This window comes from Montipora capricornis, chromosome 7 (genome assembly GCF_036669925.1).
Source record: "Montipora capricornis isolate CH-2021 chromosome 7, ASM3666992v2, whole genome shotgun sequence".
Taxonomy (NCBI): domain Eukaryota; kingdom Metazoa; phylum Cnidaria; class Anthozoa; order Scleractinia; family Acroporidae; genus Montipora; species Montipora capricornis.
Window position 1 is genome coordinate 12,758,198 of NC_090889.1, and position 13,578 is coordinate 12,771,775.

A 13,578-nucleotide genomic window follows, 5' to 3' on the forward strand; every position below is an offset into this window, starting at 1 on the left:
GGTGTTTTTGCTGGGCTTTTCCGTTGCCAAGGTAATTTATAACGGCACAACAATGACCACATCTTGTTCAGCAATAATCGGTGTTTCATATGGTGCCATAACATTGCTGTTACGTGATACGGTGTGTAGTTCCAATCTTTCTAGAGAGAGTGTCTCTTTAAATTTTTAGAGCCACCTTAAAAGAAACACTACAAGAGGCTTTGGCGAAACTTGTACCTCTTAGGAAGCTTTTGTTTTCTTTGAGTATCCGGCTTGTTAAAAGAATCTAGACTAGCAGAATTTCTTAATGAATCAAAGCTGTGCTTATTAAAGATGATCTGCCAATCTCAGATTTCTTGGGTTTAGGACCTTAATGTATAAATTCAAGACTTCCTGAAATTATAATTGACCTGAACTTTCACTATTAAGTTATTAAAGTGGATCGATGCTCGCGCCATTGTAAATATTAAATGTAATATGATAATTAAAAGTCTCCTAATGTAAAGCAACCAAATCAAGCGAAATGTAAAAGTTAAACAAATAAGAGAAGGTTTCAATAAAACAACAAATACAAAAGGAGGCAGGGATACGAAAGTGCTGAAGAGTAATAAAGTAGAAGTAGAAGTAGCCTGCACAGCAAGCGTTTCCAGCGGGCGAGGAGCGAACTCTTTTTTCGGCCGCGCGAGAATAGTGCAAGCGCAAATTAAAAAAAAAAAATTACCCCAATTTTCGCGTGGCCAAAACATCGAAATTTACGCGGAAACCCCACGGAAACGCTTGCTACGCAGGCTAAAGTAGAAGTAGAGGAGGATGGGCAAAATCGAAGAAGATTGGGGCTGTTTTTTGTTGAAAACTTTTCAGCTTAACAATTTTTCACAGTCTATGTCTCTGTTTGTAATTTTTCGGAATTACGTATGCTATACAGACTTTTTTGAACAGCGGTTACCAGTCACAAGCGCCCCACAACCCGGGCCCACAAGGACTTTTTCCATTTTGCGAAACTAAATTTGGGTGGACGTCAATCAAATGTTACCATGACGAATTTGACTGCCGCCAAGTGAACAGGACTATTGTCATGGAAACATTTAATTGATGTCCATCCAAATTTAGACTGAGTTTCCAAAGAAAAAAAAGCCCTTGAGGGTCGCGTGTGACTGATAACCGCTGTTAAGTAATTTCTTGGTTAACCATGGTAAAGTTGGTTAGCAGGAGCCCAGAATAAACTTCAGTGCTGAGACACAGTCCCTTTGAGGCCTAGTTCACCCGTCCGAGCGCTATGCAAATAAATGCGATCGAGCGACATTCACACGTTGGTAAGAGACTGACTTATCTTTGCTTCAACTTCAATTGAGGAAGCATGGAACTTGTATTGTCCTTGTTGAAACTGGTTTGAGCCACCGTAAGTGTCCGTGTTTAATTTTAAAAATATCACTGTATCTTTTTTATAGGATGAGAAGAGAAAATACTGTCTTTGCCACAGGAGCTAATTTTGCCTTATTTTCGTGTGATGGTTACCGAGGATTCTTTCGCGTTCGCGTTCATCTCACGAGTAACCTGCGATCATGCGTGCTTTTCTTTTAGACAGGGTATCTTTTCGTGACGTACGCCTGATCGCAGGTAACGTTAGGGAGCTTAAGCATGCGCGTTTTTGAGACGCGGACGGCAACCGGAAGTGAGCTGTTTTCCTTTTTAACTTGTCTTCACACAACCACATTTGCATTGCCAAGTATCTTTTCTACATTAGAGATGATAAGTATAAAAATCGGGGAGACACCACTGTCCTAGCGCGCGAAATGTTCTCTTCCGTTTGCCGTCCGCCTCGCCTGTAACATCTCGTACCACGTGGTCAGTTCCCATTCCCACTCGTGTCATAGCAACGCACGCGATGTCCGACGCGATTTTCAGACAAGCAAAAGAGCAATCACATTCTTGTGCATAGGATTGTAATTTTACGTAGTGTCTACAAGACTAATTAATTTGAGGTCAGTCCACAAGATCCTACTCAATTTGTTATCTTTAGAGGTTGTTTTATAGGTGAGTAATAAACGGAACATGCGAGAACTCCGCGAATTCCGTTACATCACTTATTTTTCGATCTCGCGTAACAATAATTTAAGATTTGTTTGTGAGTGTGTTTTTTCTTGCAGATTTCCAAGTTAATCTGGAGCAACTATGGTTTTAAATCAGAACTGAGAATGCGTGTTTTTTGAGTCCTGCATTAACAATGTGAACTTTGCTACCACGGTATTGCCGAAACGGAAAGTAGCAGGCTCTGAATTGTATAGTAGTATATATAGTAACATTGAAACACACAAGGATTCTGCAAGTCGACGGTTGCAGGATCTGCGAAATGCAGCCTGCACCAACGAATTCTGTATTTCTTTGAACTGCAATGAAACACACAAAAGTGAAGTGTTCGTGGATGGAGTACAGTACAGTCTTAATATGAAGTTTACCCAGGGGCGCCGAATGCGAATTTTTAGAAGAACACGCTAGGGATTCGATTCAAGATAATTAATAATGAATCAAGCAAACGGTCAATCAAAGAGCAGCTCCATTTCAACATCCAGTGAAGAACAATATGGTTGTGGAAATGAAACGGCCGGAGAGTCGTTGGAAAGGGACAATGCAGTGGATTCCTTTAAGGAAAGGGAATTGGAAGATGAAACCTCGAGATCAGCGGATTTTGGAGAATTAAGAACCAGTTACTTGCAAATCCCATTTGGTTTTCAGAGTAGAGGCTCTTACAAACACGCTTCAAAAAACTGTGAAATAGTTGGAGGTAGTCATAGGCTATTAATTAAAGTACACTAACATTAACTGGGAAATAATTAAGTGAATAATAATATTTATCTGTACCCCCTACTGTTATTCACTGGGATGGTTGACTGCTATATGCAGTTAGATACATAATAACATGGGTGACAAATTGCTGCTTAATTTTGCCGTGAAATTTCATCGTTAATTTATAATTTTACATGTGAAATTACAATTTTGCCAGTGGGCAACTTTTCCTACAGTGCCAAAATGACATTTTACGACTGTAATTTGTCGCCCATAATGTTAATAGCTAATCAAATGGTACACTCATGAAATAAGGGAATAATTTAACTTGCGTTTTGTCCAAAATCAAATAATTTCCCGAGCGAAAGGCTCAGGAAATTATTTGATTTTGGACAAATCACAGGTGAAATTATTCTCTAAATATTTCACTTGTTACCATTTGATTATCCATACAAAGCTAATCCAGCATTTCCTGCATAAACTGTCGTTGTTTGACAGAAATGGGAAACTTGTCTTAGTTTTTCCTTTCCAAGTCCTTTGTTCAACAATAATGATAATTGGGATGCGGGCTGGGTGAGGGACTCAATGGCTAAAATTGTACGTGGTCATGATGCATCGAGACAAATTTAAAGTATCATGGAATTTCATTTAATTAAATGGTACCTGGCAGTTTAAGCTTTGTAGTATCATGCCTACTACCCAGAAGCCTTTGATACAGTCATTTATCAATATATTATTGAATAAAGGCGCACTGTTATTATTATTATTAATATTATTATTATTATTATTAGTAGTATTAGTATTATTATTATTGTATAACTGCTGCTTTAAGATAAGAAAGTTCTCTCTCATCTCTAGTCTCTCCTAGTTTATCAGTCAGTTTTGAAAATAATGAACGTTACCTGTGTTAATATGCAGCATATAGCTTATCATGATAGTCATTTTAATTCTACTACTAATTATTATTAGAAATTATAATAAGTAAGATGATGTATCATAAGATTATTATTATCATTATCATAGGCCATATTCATAAATGGCCGCCCAGAAATTATTCTTTAACTGGTCTTTGTGCTAATCATCCTCTCTAGCCTCACTTAAATTGGAGCAAATGTTCTTTTGAATTTTGTCCGTGCTAATGAGGCTACTGAGGATGATTAGCATTCAGACAAAAGAATAATTTCTTGGCCATCATTTATGAATATGGCCTAATTTCTATCCCAATTTATTAGTTATTATCCACAGTAGTCTGCCTTTACAGTAAGGACACTTGAACCGTGAACACTTGACATTTTCGTGTACATTGTTTTTTTCGACGACTAAGAAATAAAGGCTCTTCTTATGATGTATAGTGTTACATGTATAGCATTTTGTAAGTGTAAAAACCTTAAATACTCTTGTCAAAAGGGCGAGCCCACATTCTATAGTCACTAAAAAAAATGTACAAACAAATATCAAGTGTTCATGGTTCAAGTGTCCTCACTGTAATAGTTGGATAAACTTCCAGCTGTCTACAGCCAGTAGATTTAGATGACCTATTTTTGCTATTATTTCTTGATTGTTAGTATCATTTTATAATAATTTATTGTTATTACCATTGTTGTTGTTGTTGTCATAAAAATGCAATAAGTTTAATGAATGCTGTTGTTGATTAATTACCTTTTTCTTCTAGTGACCTATAATTCCAGATTCAGGCAGTTTGTGTTTCTTGACTCCAGAGGTATTACAAGTTGGTCCTATGAAAGTGTTTACAACACAGGTGATTACGGGATTGATCGCTGATGGCATTCTCTATTTTTTATATCTTCTGCCTTTTTGAATTTCTGTCATGTTGACTTATAAATATTATTATTAATTGGAGATTTCAGTCGGAGATGAAATGCTTCCAAGGTTGGATCTAGTTGGGTAATAGCTGTTAAGGAATGTAGATGAATAGCTGTTATTCAAAAATGCATTTTAATAGGCCTCAGGCCTCAGTTGTTCAAAAGTTGGAAAACGCTATCCACGGGAGAAATCACTAACTGTTGGATAGCACAATATTATTATTGGTTTTGCTATGACTTATCCACTGGACAGTGATTTATCCAGCAGATATTATGCTATCCATCGTTTGAACAACTGAGGACTGTCAAAGTAAAAAGTTAACTCATTTCACTCAGTCCTTGACCACGGAACTATATAAATTTTTATTACATGTATTGCCTCTATGCCTGAGTGCACACATTATTTTATCAGGCCTTCTGATATTACGCGATGGTGCGATTTCGCACAATCGACCTCAAATCGCATCCGATCGCACAATTCACGAAAAATCGCATAATTCACAAAAAGATGCACAAAATTCATAAACTGAAACATAAATCAAGACGTTTCTTAGAAATTCCTGCATAAATACGCCATTTTTAAGATGATTTATCTTGGAAAAAGGCTAAAAAATCTTTGTCACCTTCGATTTCGTAAACATTCGAACTTCAAGGCTTTATTTTTCATGTCGGGGACCTGGTACGAGTCTCCTTCTATTGGTGCAACACAAACACGCCCTTATATACACACCACTGAAATGACACAGTTGCCTTCTCTGATAGAAGAGATTAATTTTTGTGAAAAATAAGTAAGCGAAGTTGTAAGTTTTTTGGCCAAATGTAGTTTCTTTCTTTGAAAACTGATAAAAACTTACTCATGGATAAGATTGTTGTGAAAACGCTCGCTTTTTCTTCGACGAAGAAGGAAGTTCCCACATATTCCGCCCAATCTGACAGCTCACGATCGAGCAAGAAAGTACCCCACAGGTACGCTCCACGTGGACGATGGACTGATGTTTTTCTCGTCGTGCAATATTAGGGCCTTTTATACAAGAGAAAATAAGCCGTGGCTTACTCTGGCCACGGTGTACAAAATACGCAAAAGGAACTATTTATACGAATATATATTCCCAGGTCAATATAAGCCGCGGCTTGAAAATGACGTGAACGTAGATTTTGTACCATTTATACGGGGTGAACATTCGAATCTTCTGTAAGCCGCGACCAGAGAAAGCCGCGGCTTATTTTCTCTCGTATAAATGGGGGTATGGCCCTATTGTGATTGACCATCTTCGGAAGTTCGTGGTTGACGAGCACCTTGATCATTCATTTGGCATGTTAGCTGTGTCCTTTCAACTTTTAACGTGGTGCACCGGTAGTGCAGAAGACCTCATTTTTTTTATTTATCCCAACTAATGTCGATCGAGATACATAATTACTGTTCCTTTGTGTTCAAAATGTCTTTAGGGCAGCAAAAAAGTGTTTTTCTTAACCTGAAACCTTATAAAACAAGCTCAAAATTGCTGAGAGAAAAATCGCATAATTTACATTATTTATCGCATAATTGGCCTTTCTAATCGCACAATCTGCCCTGAAAAAATCGCATAATTTGCATTTTTTAATCGCACCCTGTCAGAAGGCCTGTTTTATGTAATAGCTAACAGGCATAAGATTTTTAATTTACACAATTTGTTTTTATTGTTTTTAAGTGACGAGGCATCTCAATTATCCATCTTACCAGTTCAATGTTCTACGCCTTATCATATTCTCAAGGAAATTCAATGTCTATTTTGCATTGTCAAAGGAATATGCATTGAAGGTAAACCATGAAAAGATGTCCTGTCTGCAAACTACAATAATTTATTATTGATGTACTGCAATATAATGTTTCATCTATTATTTATAGTTACATACTTTACATACTTAAGAGCGACTTGCTGTAAAGGTCATCTATACCTATGCAAGATAGAAAAATTCAATTTTCTGAAAATTTGTCAGGAAGAAGGTTTTTACTAACTTGTTTCAAAACTGTAACTTTGAGGTTGTTTGGATTTTTATTTTCTTCTCCAGACGGCCTTTAGTATTTTGTCCCTGAAAGAGCAAAACTCGCCTCTAAATTACACTTTTTGCGAAGGCTAGCAAGCCAAGATATTGTGCGTAGCTGGGAAAGCTAACCCGTATTATTTAAATATAATGTTTGAGTATTTATTTCGTGTTGTCAGATCCACATGTAATATGAACCTGAATTTTTAACAATTTTTCAAAATTATACGCCAAGGCTATGTCTCATCACTTCCAAAGTTAGGTCAAATTTGTGGACCAAAAAGTCAATCTGGTACATGGATTTACCTCTCAAAACTATTTTTCTGGATAAAAGTATCACTTCATGTTACTTTTTATCGCAAATCTAGCTTGGGTAAATAAAACGCAAAAATTTGACAGCGTCTTGTAATCAGACACTTGAGCTTATCGCTTGACATTTTGAACTTTCACGCCGCGATTATCATCTCGAACATCGACCCTGAAGTGTTCGCCTGTGGGTCGTTCTCCGGTAAAATAGTTGTTTTCAGCCTCCAGATATCTGTTGCTGTAATTTAAAGACAGTTTCTAGCCGCAAACGAGTCTATTTAGAAAAGGGGTGTTTTGAATAATTAATTAAATATTTGACGGTTGGCGAGCACAGACCATGCAGCACGCAACAAAATGTCAGTTTATAAATGGTTTTCAAGAAAAATCTTTAGAGACTATATTAGAATAAATAGTTGAATAAATACTCGGAGTTATTTCTTACCTCAATTTCGCCTTTCTGCTGACTCTTTGAGCTACTTTGCGTCTCGTGAGTGAAGCACTCAGGACTGTTGCCAGGTTACATATTAACCAGTTGACACAGGCAACCCAAGCTAATAGTTTGGTCAGTTTTGTTCGGAATTCTAATAATAATAATAATAATAATAATAATAATACACATGGGTGAGATATTTATTATTTCTGGATGTAACATTAACACATGGTTCTGTCCTACTCAGAGCTCATTGCTATTGCTTTATTAATATTAATTGTAGTAGAACTGGTAATCAAGATTCTAGAATATTTCGATTGCGGACAGAAGTTATCGTACTAAAAAAGTAATTATATGCTTTAATAGTTTCAGTTCCTTTGGTAAATTCTTTTAAATTCCCCCACCCACGCCCCTGTTCGACTGTTTAAGTTCTGCTCTTAAAGTGAAAAATACCTATTAACACACCTACTAAGGTATTTCTGTCTCATTTTACATGATGAATGTAAAACAATTAAGACAACACGCTCTGTTATTTTACATTTGCAAACACTCTTACTTGTCTACGCTGTCGAGACTTTTGTGACCGACTTGTTTGTCGTACTAAAAGTGAGTAAATTATGAGCCTTACCTTACTGTCTGAAAAGTAGGTTAATTGAGGTAAAGGGCTAAAATAATTTATGAGCCTGCGTTGCAGGTGTAAACGGGAAGCGAGATGTAGGGGAGGCGAAAACCAACGTCCCGTCCTGAGCTTCCATCGGCGCAATCCCTCCCACTGCCCGGTTTTACGGGTGCTCCCCCAGGCTAGAAATGAGGCGGCCCTTTCTCATTAGATGTCATTCTCTCGGCTCAGCCAGGTTCAGATCGCTTTACTTGCGAATTTTTATTTCGCCCTATACTCCACTAGCTAGTGAGATGTTCCCTGGCTACTGACAGATCGAAACGTTATGCATATGGTATACATATTTCCTATTTTTTCTTACTCATTGCAATCGCAAGCTAAAACAAGTCCACTTAGAGCATCTATGTATTCTGCCTTTCGTTTGTTATTAAAACCTTCCGTTGTTATGTCAAAGAAGTTGCATACAATACGAAGCATAGCAATGCTGAGCTGCTTGAGTCTCTTTTCTTTGTACAAGGCGCAAATGTCTAGGTTGTTATATACAATTGGATGCCGCAACTGAACTTCTTGAAGTATGGCTTGTCGTGTGACATCCATTTGCTGCTGCTCTTCTGCCGCCATGATATCTGGCGCTGAAAGTTCACCTTGATCATAACGACATTTTGCCGCCATTCTAGAAAAAAAAGACTGCACTTGCTGCGTGGTGAGATACTCGTCTCTCTTGAACAGCTTCGAGCCATCCATCTTCTTGGCAAATCTCATGTCTCGGGCTACATTAATGGGATCCTGTTTTTGGCCTGTTGCCTGGCCAAGATTAAATTTTTCCTCCAAATATTTCTTCTGGGTATCACTGAATCAATTAAACTTTTTGATAGTCCTCAAGGCCCACCCCTCGGGTAAATTGTTAGCGCTTACTGAGACGTCTTCTTGTTCAAGGGCTGCCGAGACTGCTTCACTCAAGCCTTCGACTAAAAGGGCGTGGTATTTCTTTTTAGCCACGTCCAACAGAGTGCATCTCTCAGGCACCATCTTGCACTGACCAAACAATAGGTGCTTTTCCAAACTGGAATGCCTCTGGTACATTTTGACACATCCTTCATTTGGGCAGGTAAGGAGTTCACTTGAGAACTTATCACTCTCTGTTGCTGGCTGCTCATCGTCCACTTGCACTTTTTTTGACCTTTCTTGTGACACACTAACAAAGTCTCCATGGGAGAATCTTCCCTCGAAGGAACAATTTTGCAAGTAATTTGGAACTGGAAGAAACAGAACCCTAATCATTGTAAAGGTCTGACTGTTGATTTAATAGAGCATTCGTCGCAATATAGTCCACGCAAAATGATTCATTTGATCATATGACGAAAATGCTAGCTTTGCTATTTACTCATTTGACTTCCCAATTGATGCGCGTAGCACGTAGAAACCTTTTTCTGCCTTTTTGTTTTCTCTGTTACATGCCATGTATGATAATTCCTTTGTAATGGTCATTTGAGTAGTTTTCAAAAGGCCACAAACAGAAGACAGCCATTGTATAGGCAAGTCATACAACCTTAGCGAACCACAGGAAACCCCAAATATGTACCCAAATTCTGAGAAAGGGTTTGAGGTGTGGCTGTTTATTTGATATATGCAAATACAATCGTTCCTCTTCATATATCTCCACCGTTAATGTGGGTTTTGAATAAGGTGATCATGACGTTACACAAGCAGACGTTACGAGGGTATTTTACTCGATAGCCACTTAACTTGAAAATTGCAAGACCCTGGGAAAGAAGTTGTGCTAATTACAGCTTACAAACCCCTGAAAACTAATTATATTCCGCTGTATTTTACGACAAACAGCAGCCAACAGTTCCACTTTCCAGAAATTTGACAGCAATAATAAAATCAGTTGTATAGACTGCATTGCTTATGTGAAACATGAATGCAATACGTACCTTCAATTTGGCTTTGGTTAATTAGTTTGCCTTGTCCCACCTGAAACGCCCTCCAGACGGTAATACCTTGCTCGCTGTACTGGAAGTTGTTCAGGGAACTTACTCCCGCTAACTTAACGTGAGGGAGAACATTCTTTCCTTCAGTGCTTGCGTTAACTAGGACAACCCGTACGCCATTTAGACCTCCGTTAGACAACATAGCGTCTCTGAAGTCTTTGGCATTCTGCACATCGTGACCCTCGTTAATGTGACGTCTGACGTGAGCCTTTATTGAGGCAGCTCTCCTGTCGCAAGCTCCTTTTCCGCCTTGTGGGTCGCTGAAGTCGACCCGGCGGACTCTGACACCGGTTTTGGTCTTCATTGCGTTACATGTTGCCAGCAACACTGAGTTGTGATAACACCCAGCATTGTCCTGGCGGAGAAAGGCAGATGTAATCTCTGGGTGCTCGAATTTGAGGGTGCGCAAAGTATGCTCTAAGATGCGTACAACTGCAGATGTATCTTGTAAACAGTTCTCGATGATATGTACGAATGTCTGGCTTTGCAGCCTTCCGTCTACTTTTCGCGCCACAACGCTTAAATGCCACGAAAGCCCCCGTTTTCCGAACCAGTCGGACTGAGATTCGCGATACTTTGCGGGTAAAAATTTCATCGCCCAGTCTTGGGTTATGAGAACCGAAGCGTCGTCAAGCAAATTCAAGCAGTCAATTCTCGCTTGATCTTGCCGAACACTGCGAAGTTGGTGTGCTTTCCAAGACGTAATAGCCTCCTCTGATTGTTTGAACGTGTATAACTGGTCTTCTAATTCCTCCTCTGGCATACGGGCCTCGTTCAACAAATACCCTTCAATGTTCCGCAAGACGCTTCGGAGACCTTCACACTGTGAGCAACTCCGGTCATGTACATGTTGGCATGGGCTTTGTAGTTGGCTATCGGTAATATCACTCAGCGCATAAGTGCTGCAATGATCAGCAACAGCAGTGCTCTCCGAAACATGAACCTGGAAAAGAAATGGTTACGTACTTTTCATAAACTTCACTTTGAATGATGCTATTTCTTCCTTCCCTGGAAAAGCTGCATAAAGAGGGTCACGTTTTTGTATACAAAGAAGTTAATATTCAACTAAAAGTTGAAGTTGTTGATTCATCGCATTTTCTTTCTACTGGATGATTGTAATTGTGACTTTTATACAGCATATGTACCTACTGACGATGCGTAAATATCTTTTTGTATGACAGAATTGCCTTTACTAAACGACAGTGTTTTACCTTAAAATCTGATTTTAGATACTGTTTACTTTCTTTCAGTGATCTTTCCCAGCTTTTTGCAGCTTCTTTTGACAGACCCATCTCCTCCAACCGCTCTATCAGGGTGCTCAAGTCATCAAAGCCCTTTGCACCTGCTGCAGCCGTATAGTCAAGTCCTTGAAGGGACTTCCTTACTGTCGCAAGGCAGGCAGAGAGGATGCGTAACATTGTAGCAGCTTCGAAGGGCTTAAACTCCGTCTCTTTGCAATATACCTGATACTGCCGCACTAGTCTGCTCGGTATCATAGTGCGTATGACATTAGGAGTTTCCAGAACTTGACCGGAAGAGAGGCGAAGATGGCGCTGTCCAAAAGGAAGGTCCTGAGTAACATGTGGACTTGTGACGTAGTCTAAAAAATGGTCAAGTTGGGTGAGCTCAATGCGCAACCGTGGGCTTTTCAACATTGAAACCTCCGCACCACGCCCATACTGCAGCGCATGATGCCTCGCCATTTTGAAGCGGTACTCAGTCAAACCAGGTATATAATGCTGGATACGCTTAAAGGATATCAGATCTGCCATTATAGACAGTACTTGCCGCCGCGTTTCCCAACAAGATGCGTGCCGGTAAGTCTCAGCCAGGGCGTTGAGGTATTTCTGCTGTTCAGGTGACTCCTCTGCAATTCCAAATTCTTTCTCCACAGTGCCTGAATTTCTAAGTGCTTCCCAAAGATGGCCTGCGTCTCCCGGTGCTATAACTTCAAGTCCGGCCACCACCAGGTTCTTTGCTTTTGCTATGTGACCCTTTTTGGTGCGAACACTTGTCTCAGCACATCTCTTTTTGGATGGCCCTATTGTAGGTGCGTTGCAGCAACGGAGAAATTCGTTGAGTTTTTTTCGTCGATGTACTTTGCTATCATTTTCTGAAGGAGTGTTATCAGATAAGTCAGTGCTGCTACTGGTTGGTGAATCCGATTTCGGTGAACTCGGCTGATAGGTGTCTGGTTCTTGAAGATGAAGTTGCAGCACTGCGTCGGCCAGGTTTTCCATGTCTATATGATTTGAAACGTTCTGTGAATGTAAAAAAAAAATACTGACGTTTTAGCAATACACTGAGAGCGTACACAGTTTGTATCGGATTTTGCAACAGTATGTTAAAAATTGCTCCAAATTGCAAGAGCGTGATTTTACTTAACCTGTCCATAGTGTTTACGAAATTTCTAGTTTTGTTAAATTTTTGTCATGAACTTTTGCCTCTTCTTATGGTTTTAATACTTTTTAAACTCCACGAAATAAACAGCAAGTAAGTCTTACCTCTTTAATATTTCCTTCTTGGGGTTTTTCGCTTAATCCGGAAGCTGCTGATGCCGCCGTTTGTTGATTTCCGTCGCGGGATTCCTTACACAATCCAGGGTCGGCTGTGACGAAAGCTGCTGATGCTACCGTTTCTTCAGTTGGCACTGGTGCTTCCAAAATTTCCCCATCAAGCTTCCCTCGGCATTGCCTGCATATTTCTGCACATAAAAATACCTCCGATTGAGTTTTTTTAGTTGGTGGGTAGAATCCGTACAACCTTTACAGCCGAACCTAATTCCTCCAACAAAAAACCTAGCCGTCTTTTCAATCGATTTAAGCCCGTGGGAGGATTTTGTAACTAAATGAGTGGCTTACTTCGAGAAAGCCTTTTCAAACATACTTCCTTAACTATAAGCTCAGGGAAACGTTTCTCAAAGACCCAGATTTGATTTTCCAAGAACGTTATGTCAAAAAGATTCTTTCAAGTTCCCGTTCTGCTGACTCAGCCCACAAGCAAACTTAATTTCGTTTGTCAACAGACCTGTCAATTCCTCACAAGAAGAAGTTTCCCGGGTCACTTACGTGCCCCAGGGGTCTTTAGTGACGCGCCCAGTAGGGTTGGCGCTCATATGTGGCTCGTGACAGTAATAATAATAATAATAATAATAATACTAATAATAATAATTATAATAATAATAATAATAATAATAATTATTATTATTATTATTATTATTATTATCATTATTATTATTGATTTTTTTTAAAATTATATTTTATAACTTACGCGACGCCACAGGAAGTAACACACCAGAGGAGTGGAATAGCTGCCTGGACTGCGAGAGCGTAATACCGCGTTCTCCTCTCACAGGCTTAGTTGGGTGTGAACACCATGAAATCGGAGCAGTACAGTTTGTTTTATTAGATCGCCATCTAACACCGAAAGAGTCACGATGTCTTGGACAAATAGTCAGTTGAAGATGCGAGTTGTCGATATCAAACACCCCTGTAAGATGAACATGAAACACTGAAACTACAAACTGAACCATGACCTGCTGTATCTACAAAATGTTAGCAACCTTAAGGCTTGAAAAGTTTAATTATGTAGACACTTTTGCTTTTAGGTCCTCCTTTAACC

General features: G+C 39.3%; 3 protein-coding genes across 3 annotated transcripts in view; 1 reads left to right on the forward strand and 2 right to left on the reverse strand.

The window, feature by feature from the left end:
- Positions 1–1,866: 1,866 nt before the first annotated feature.
- LOC138055656 (uncharacterized) overlaps positions 1,867–13,578 on the forward strand; it is a gene marked incomplete at its 3' end in the record, with an annotated part of 58,589 nt that continues 46,877 nt past the window's right edge. The window contains exons 1-4 of the mRNA XM_068901542.1: positions 1,867–2,013; positions 2,127–2,761; positions 4,436–4,522; positions 6,275–6,384. Of these exons, the coding sequence (XP_068757643.1) occupies positions 2,500–2,761; positions 4,436–4,522; positions 6,275–6,384 (459 nt within the window). The remainder of the gene's footprint in view (positions 2,014–2,126; positions 2,762–4,435; positions 4,523–6,274; positions 6,385–13,578) is intronic.
- Positions 8,321–10,724, reverse strand: LOC138057549 (uncharacterized). Its single transcript, XM_068903530.1, has 3 exons — positions 9,901–10,724; positions 8,879–9,219; positions 8,321–8,767 (listed from the first exon to the last, which is right to left on the reverse strand). The coding sequence occupies exons 1-3, from the start codon at positions 10,718–10,720 to the stop codon at positions 8,321–8,323; spliced, it is 1,608 nt and encodes a 535-aa protein (XP_068759631.1). The 5' UTR covers positions 10,721–10,724.
- LOC138057550 (uncharacterized) lies at positions 11,103–13,427 on the reverse strand. Its single transcript, XM_068903531.1, has 2 exons — positions 13,228–13,427; positions 11,103–12,661 (listed from the first exon to the last, which is right to left on the reverse strand). The coding sequence occupies exon 2, from the start codon at positions 12,195–12,197 to the stop codon at positions 11,103–11,105; it is 1,095 nt and encodes a 364-aa protein (XP_068759632.1). The 5' UTR covers positions 12,198–12,661; positions 13,228–13,427.

What these genes read in the sequence shown, in the direction of transcription:
- LOC138057549 (XM_068903530.1), bottom strand. Translation starts at nt 10,720, where the DNA reads ATGCCAGAGGAGGAATTAGAAGACCAGTTATACACGTTCAAACAATCA. An exon ending in TAACCAAAGCCAAATTGAAG is followed by an intron (nt 9,220 to 9,900) that starts GTACGTATTGCA and finishes TGTTTCTTCCAG; the next exon opens with TTCCAAATTACTTGCAAAAT. An exon ending in TTGAACAAGAAGACGTCTCA is followed by an intron (nt 8,768 to 8,878) that starts GTAAGCGCTAAC and finishes AATCTTGGCCAG; the next exon opens with GCAACAGGCCAAAAACAGGA.
- LOC138057550 (XM_068903531.1), bottom strand. Translation starts at nt 12,197, where the DNA reads ATGGAAAACCTGGCCGACGCAGTGCTGCAACTTCATCTTCAAGAACCA.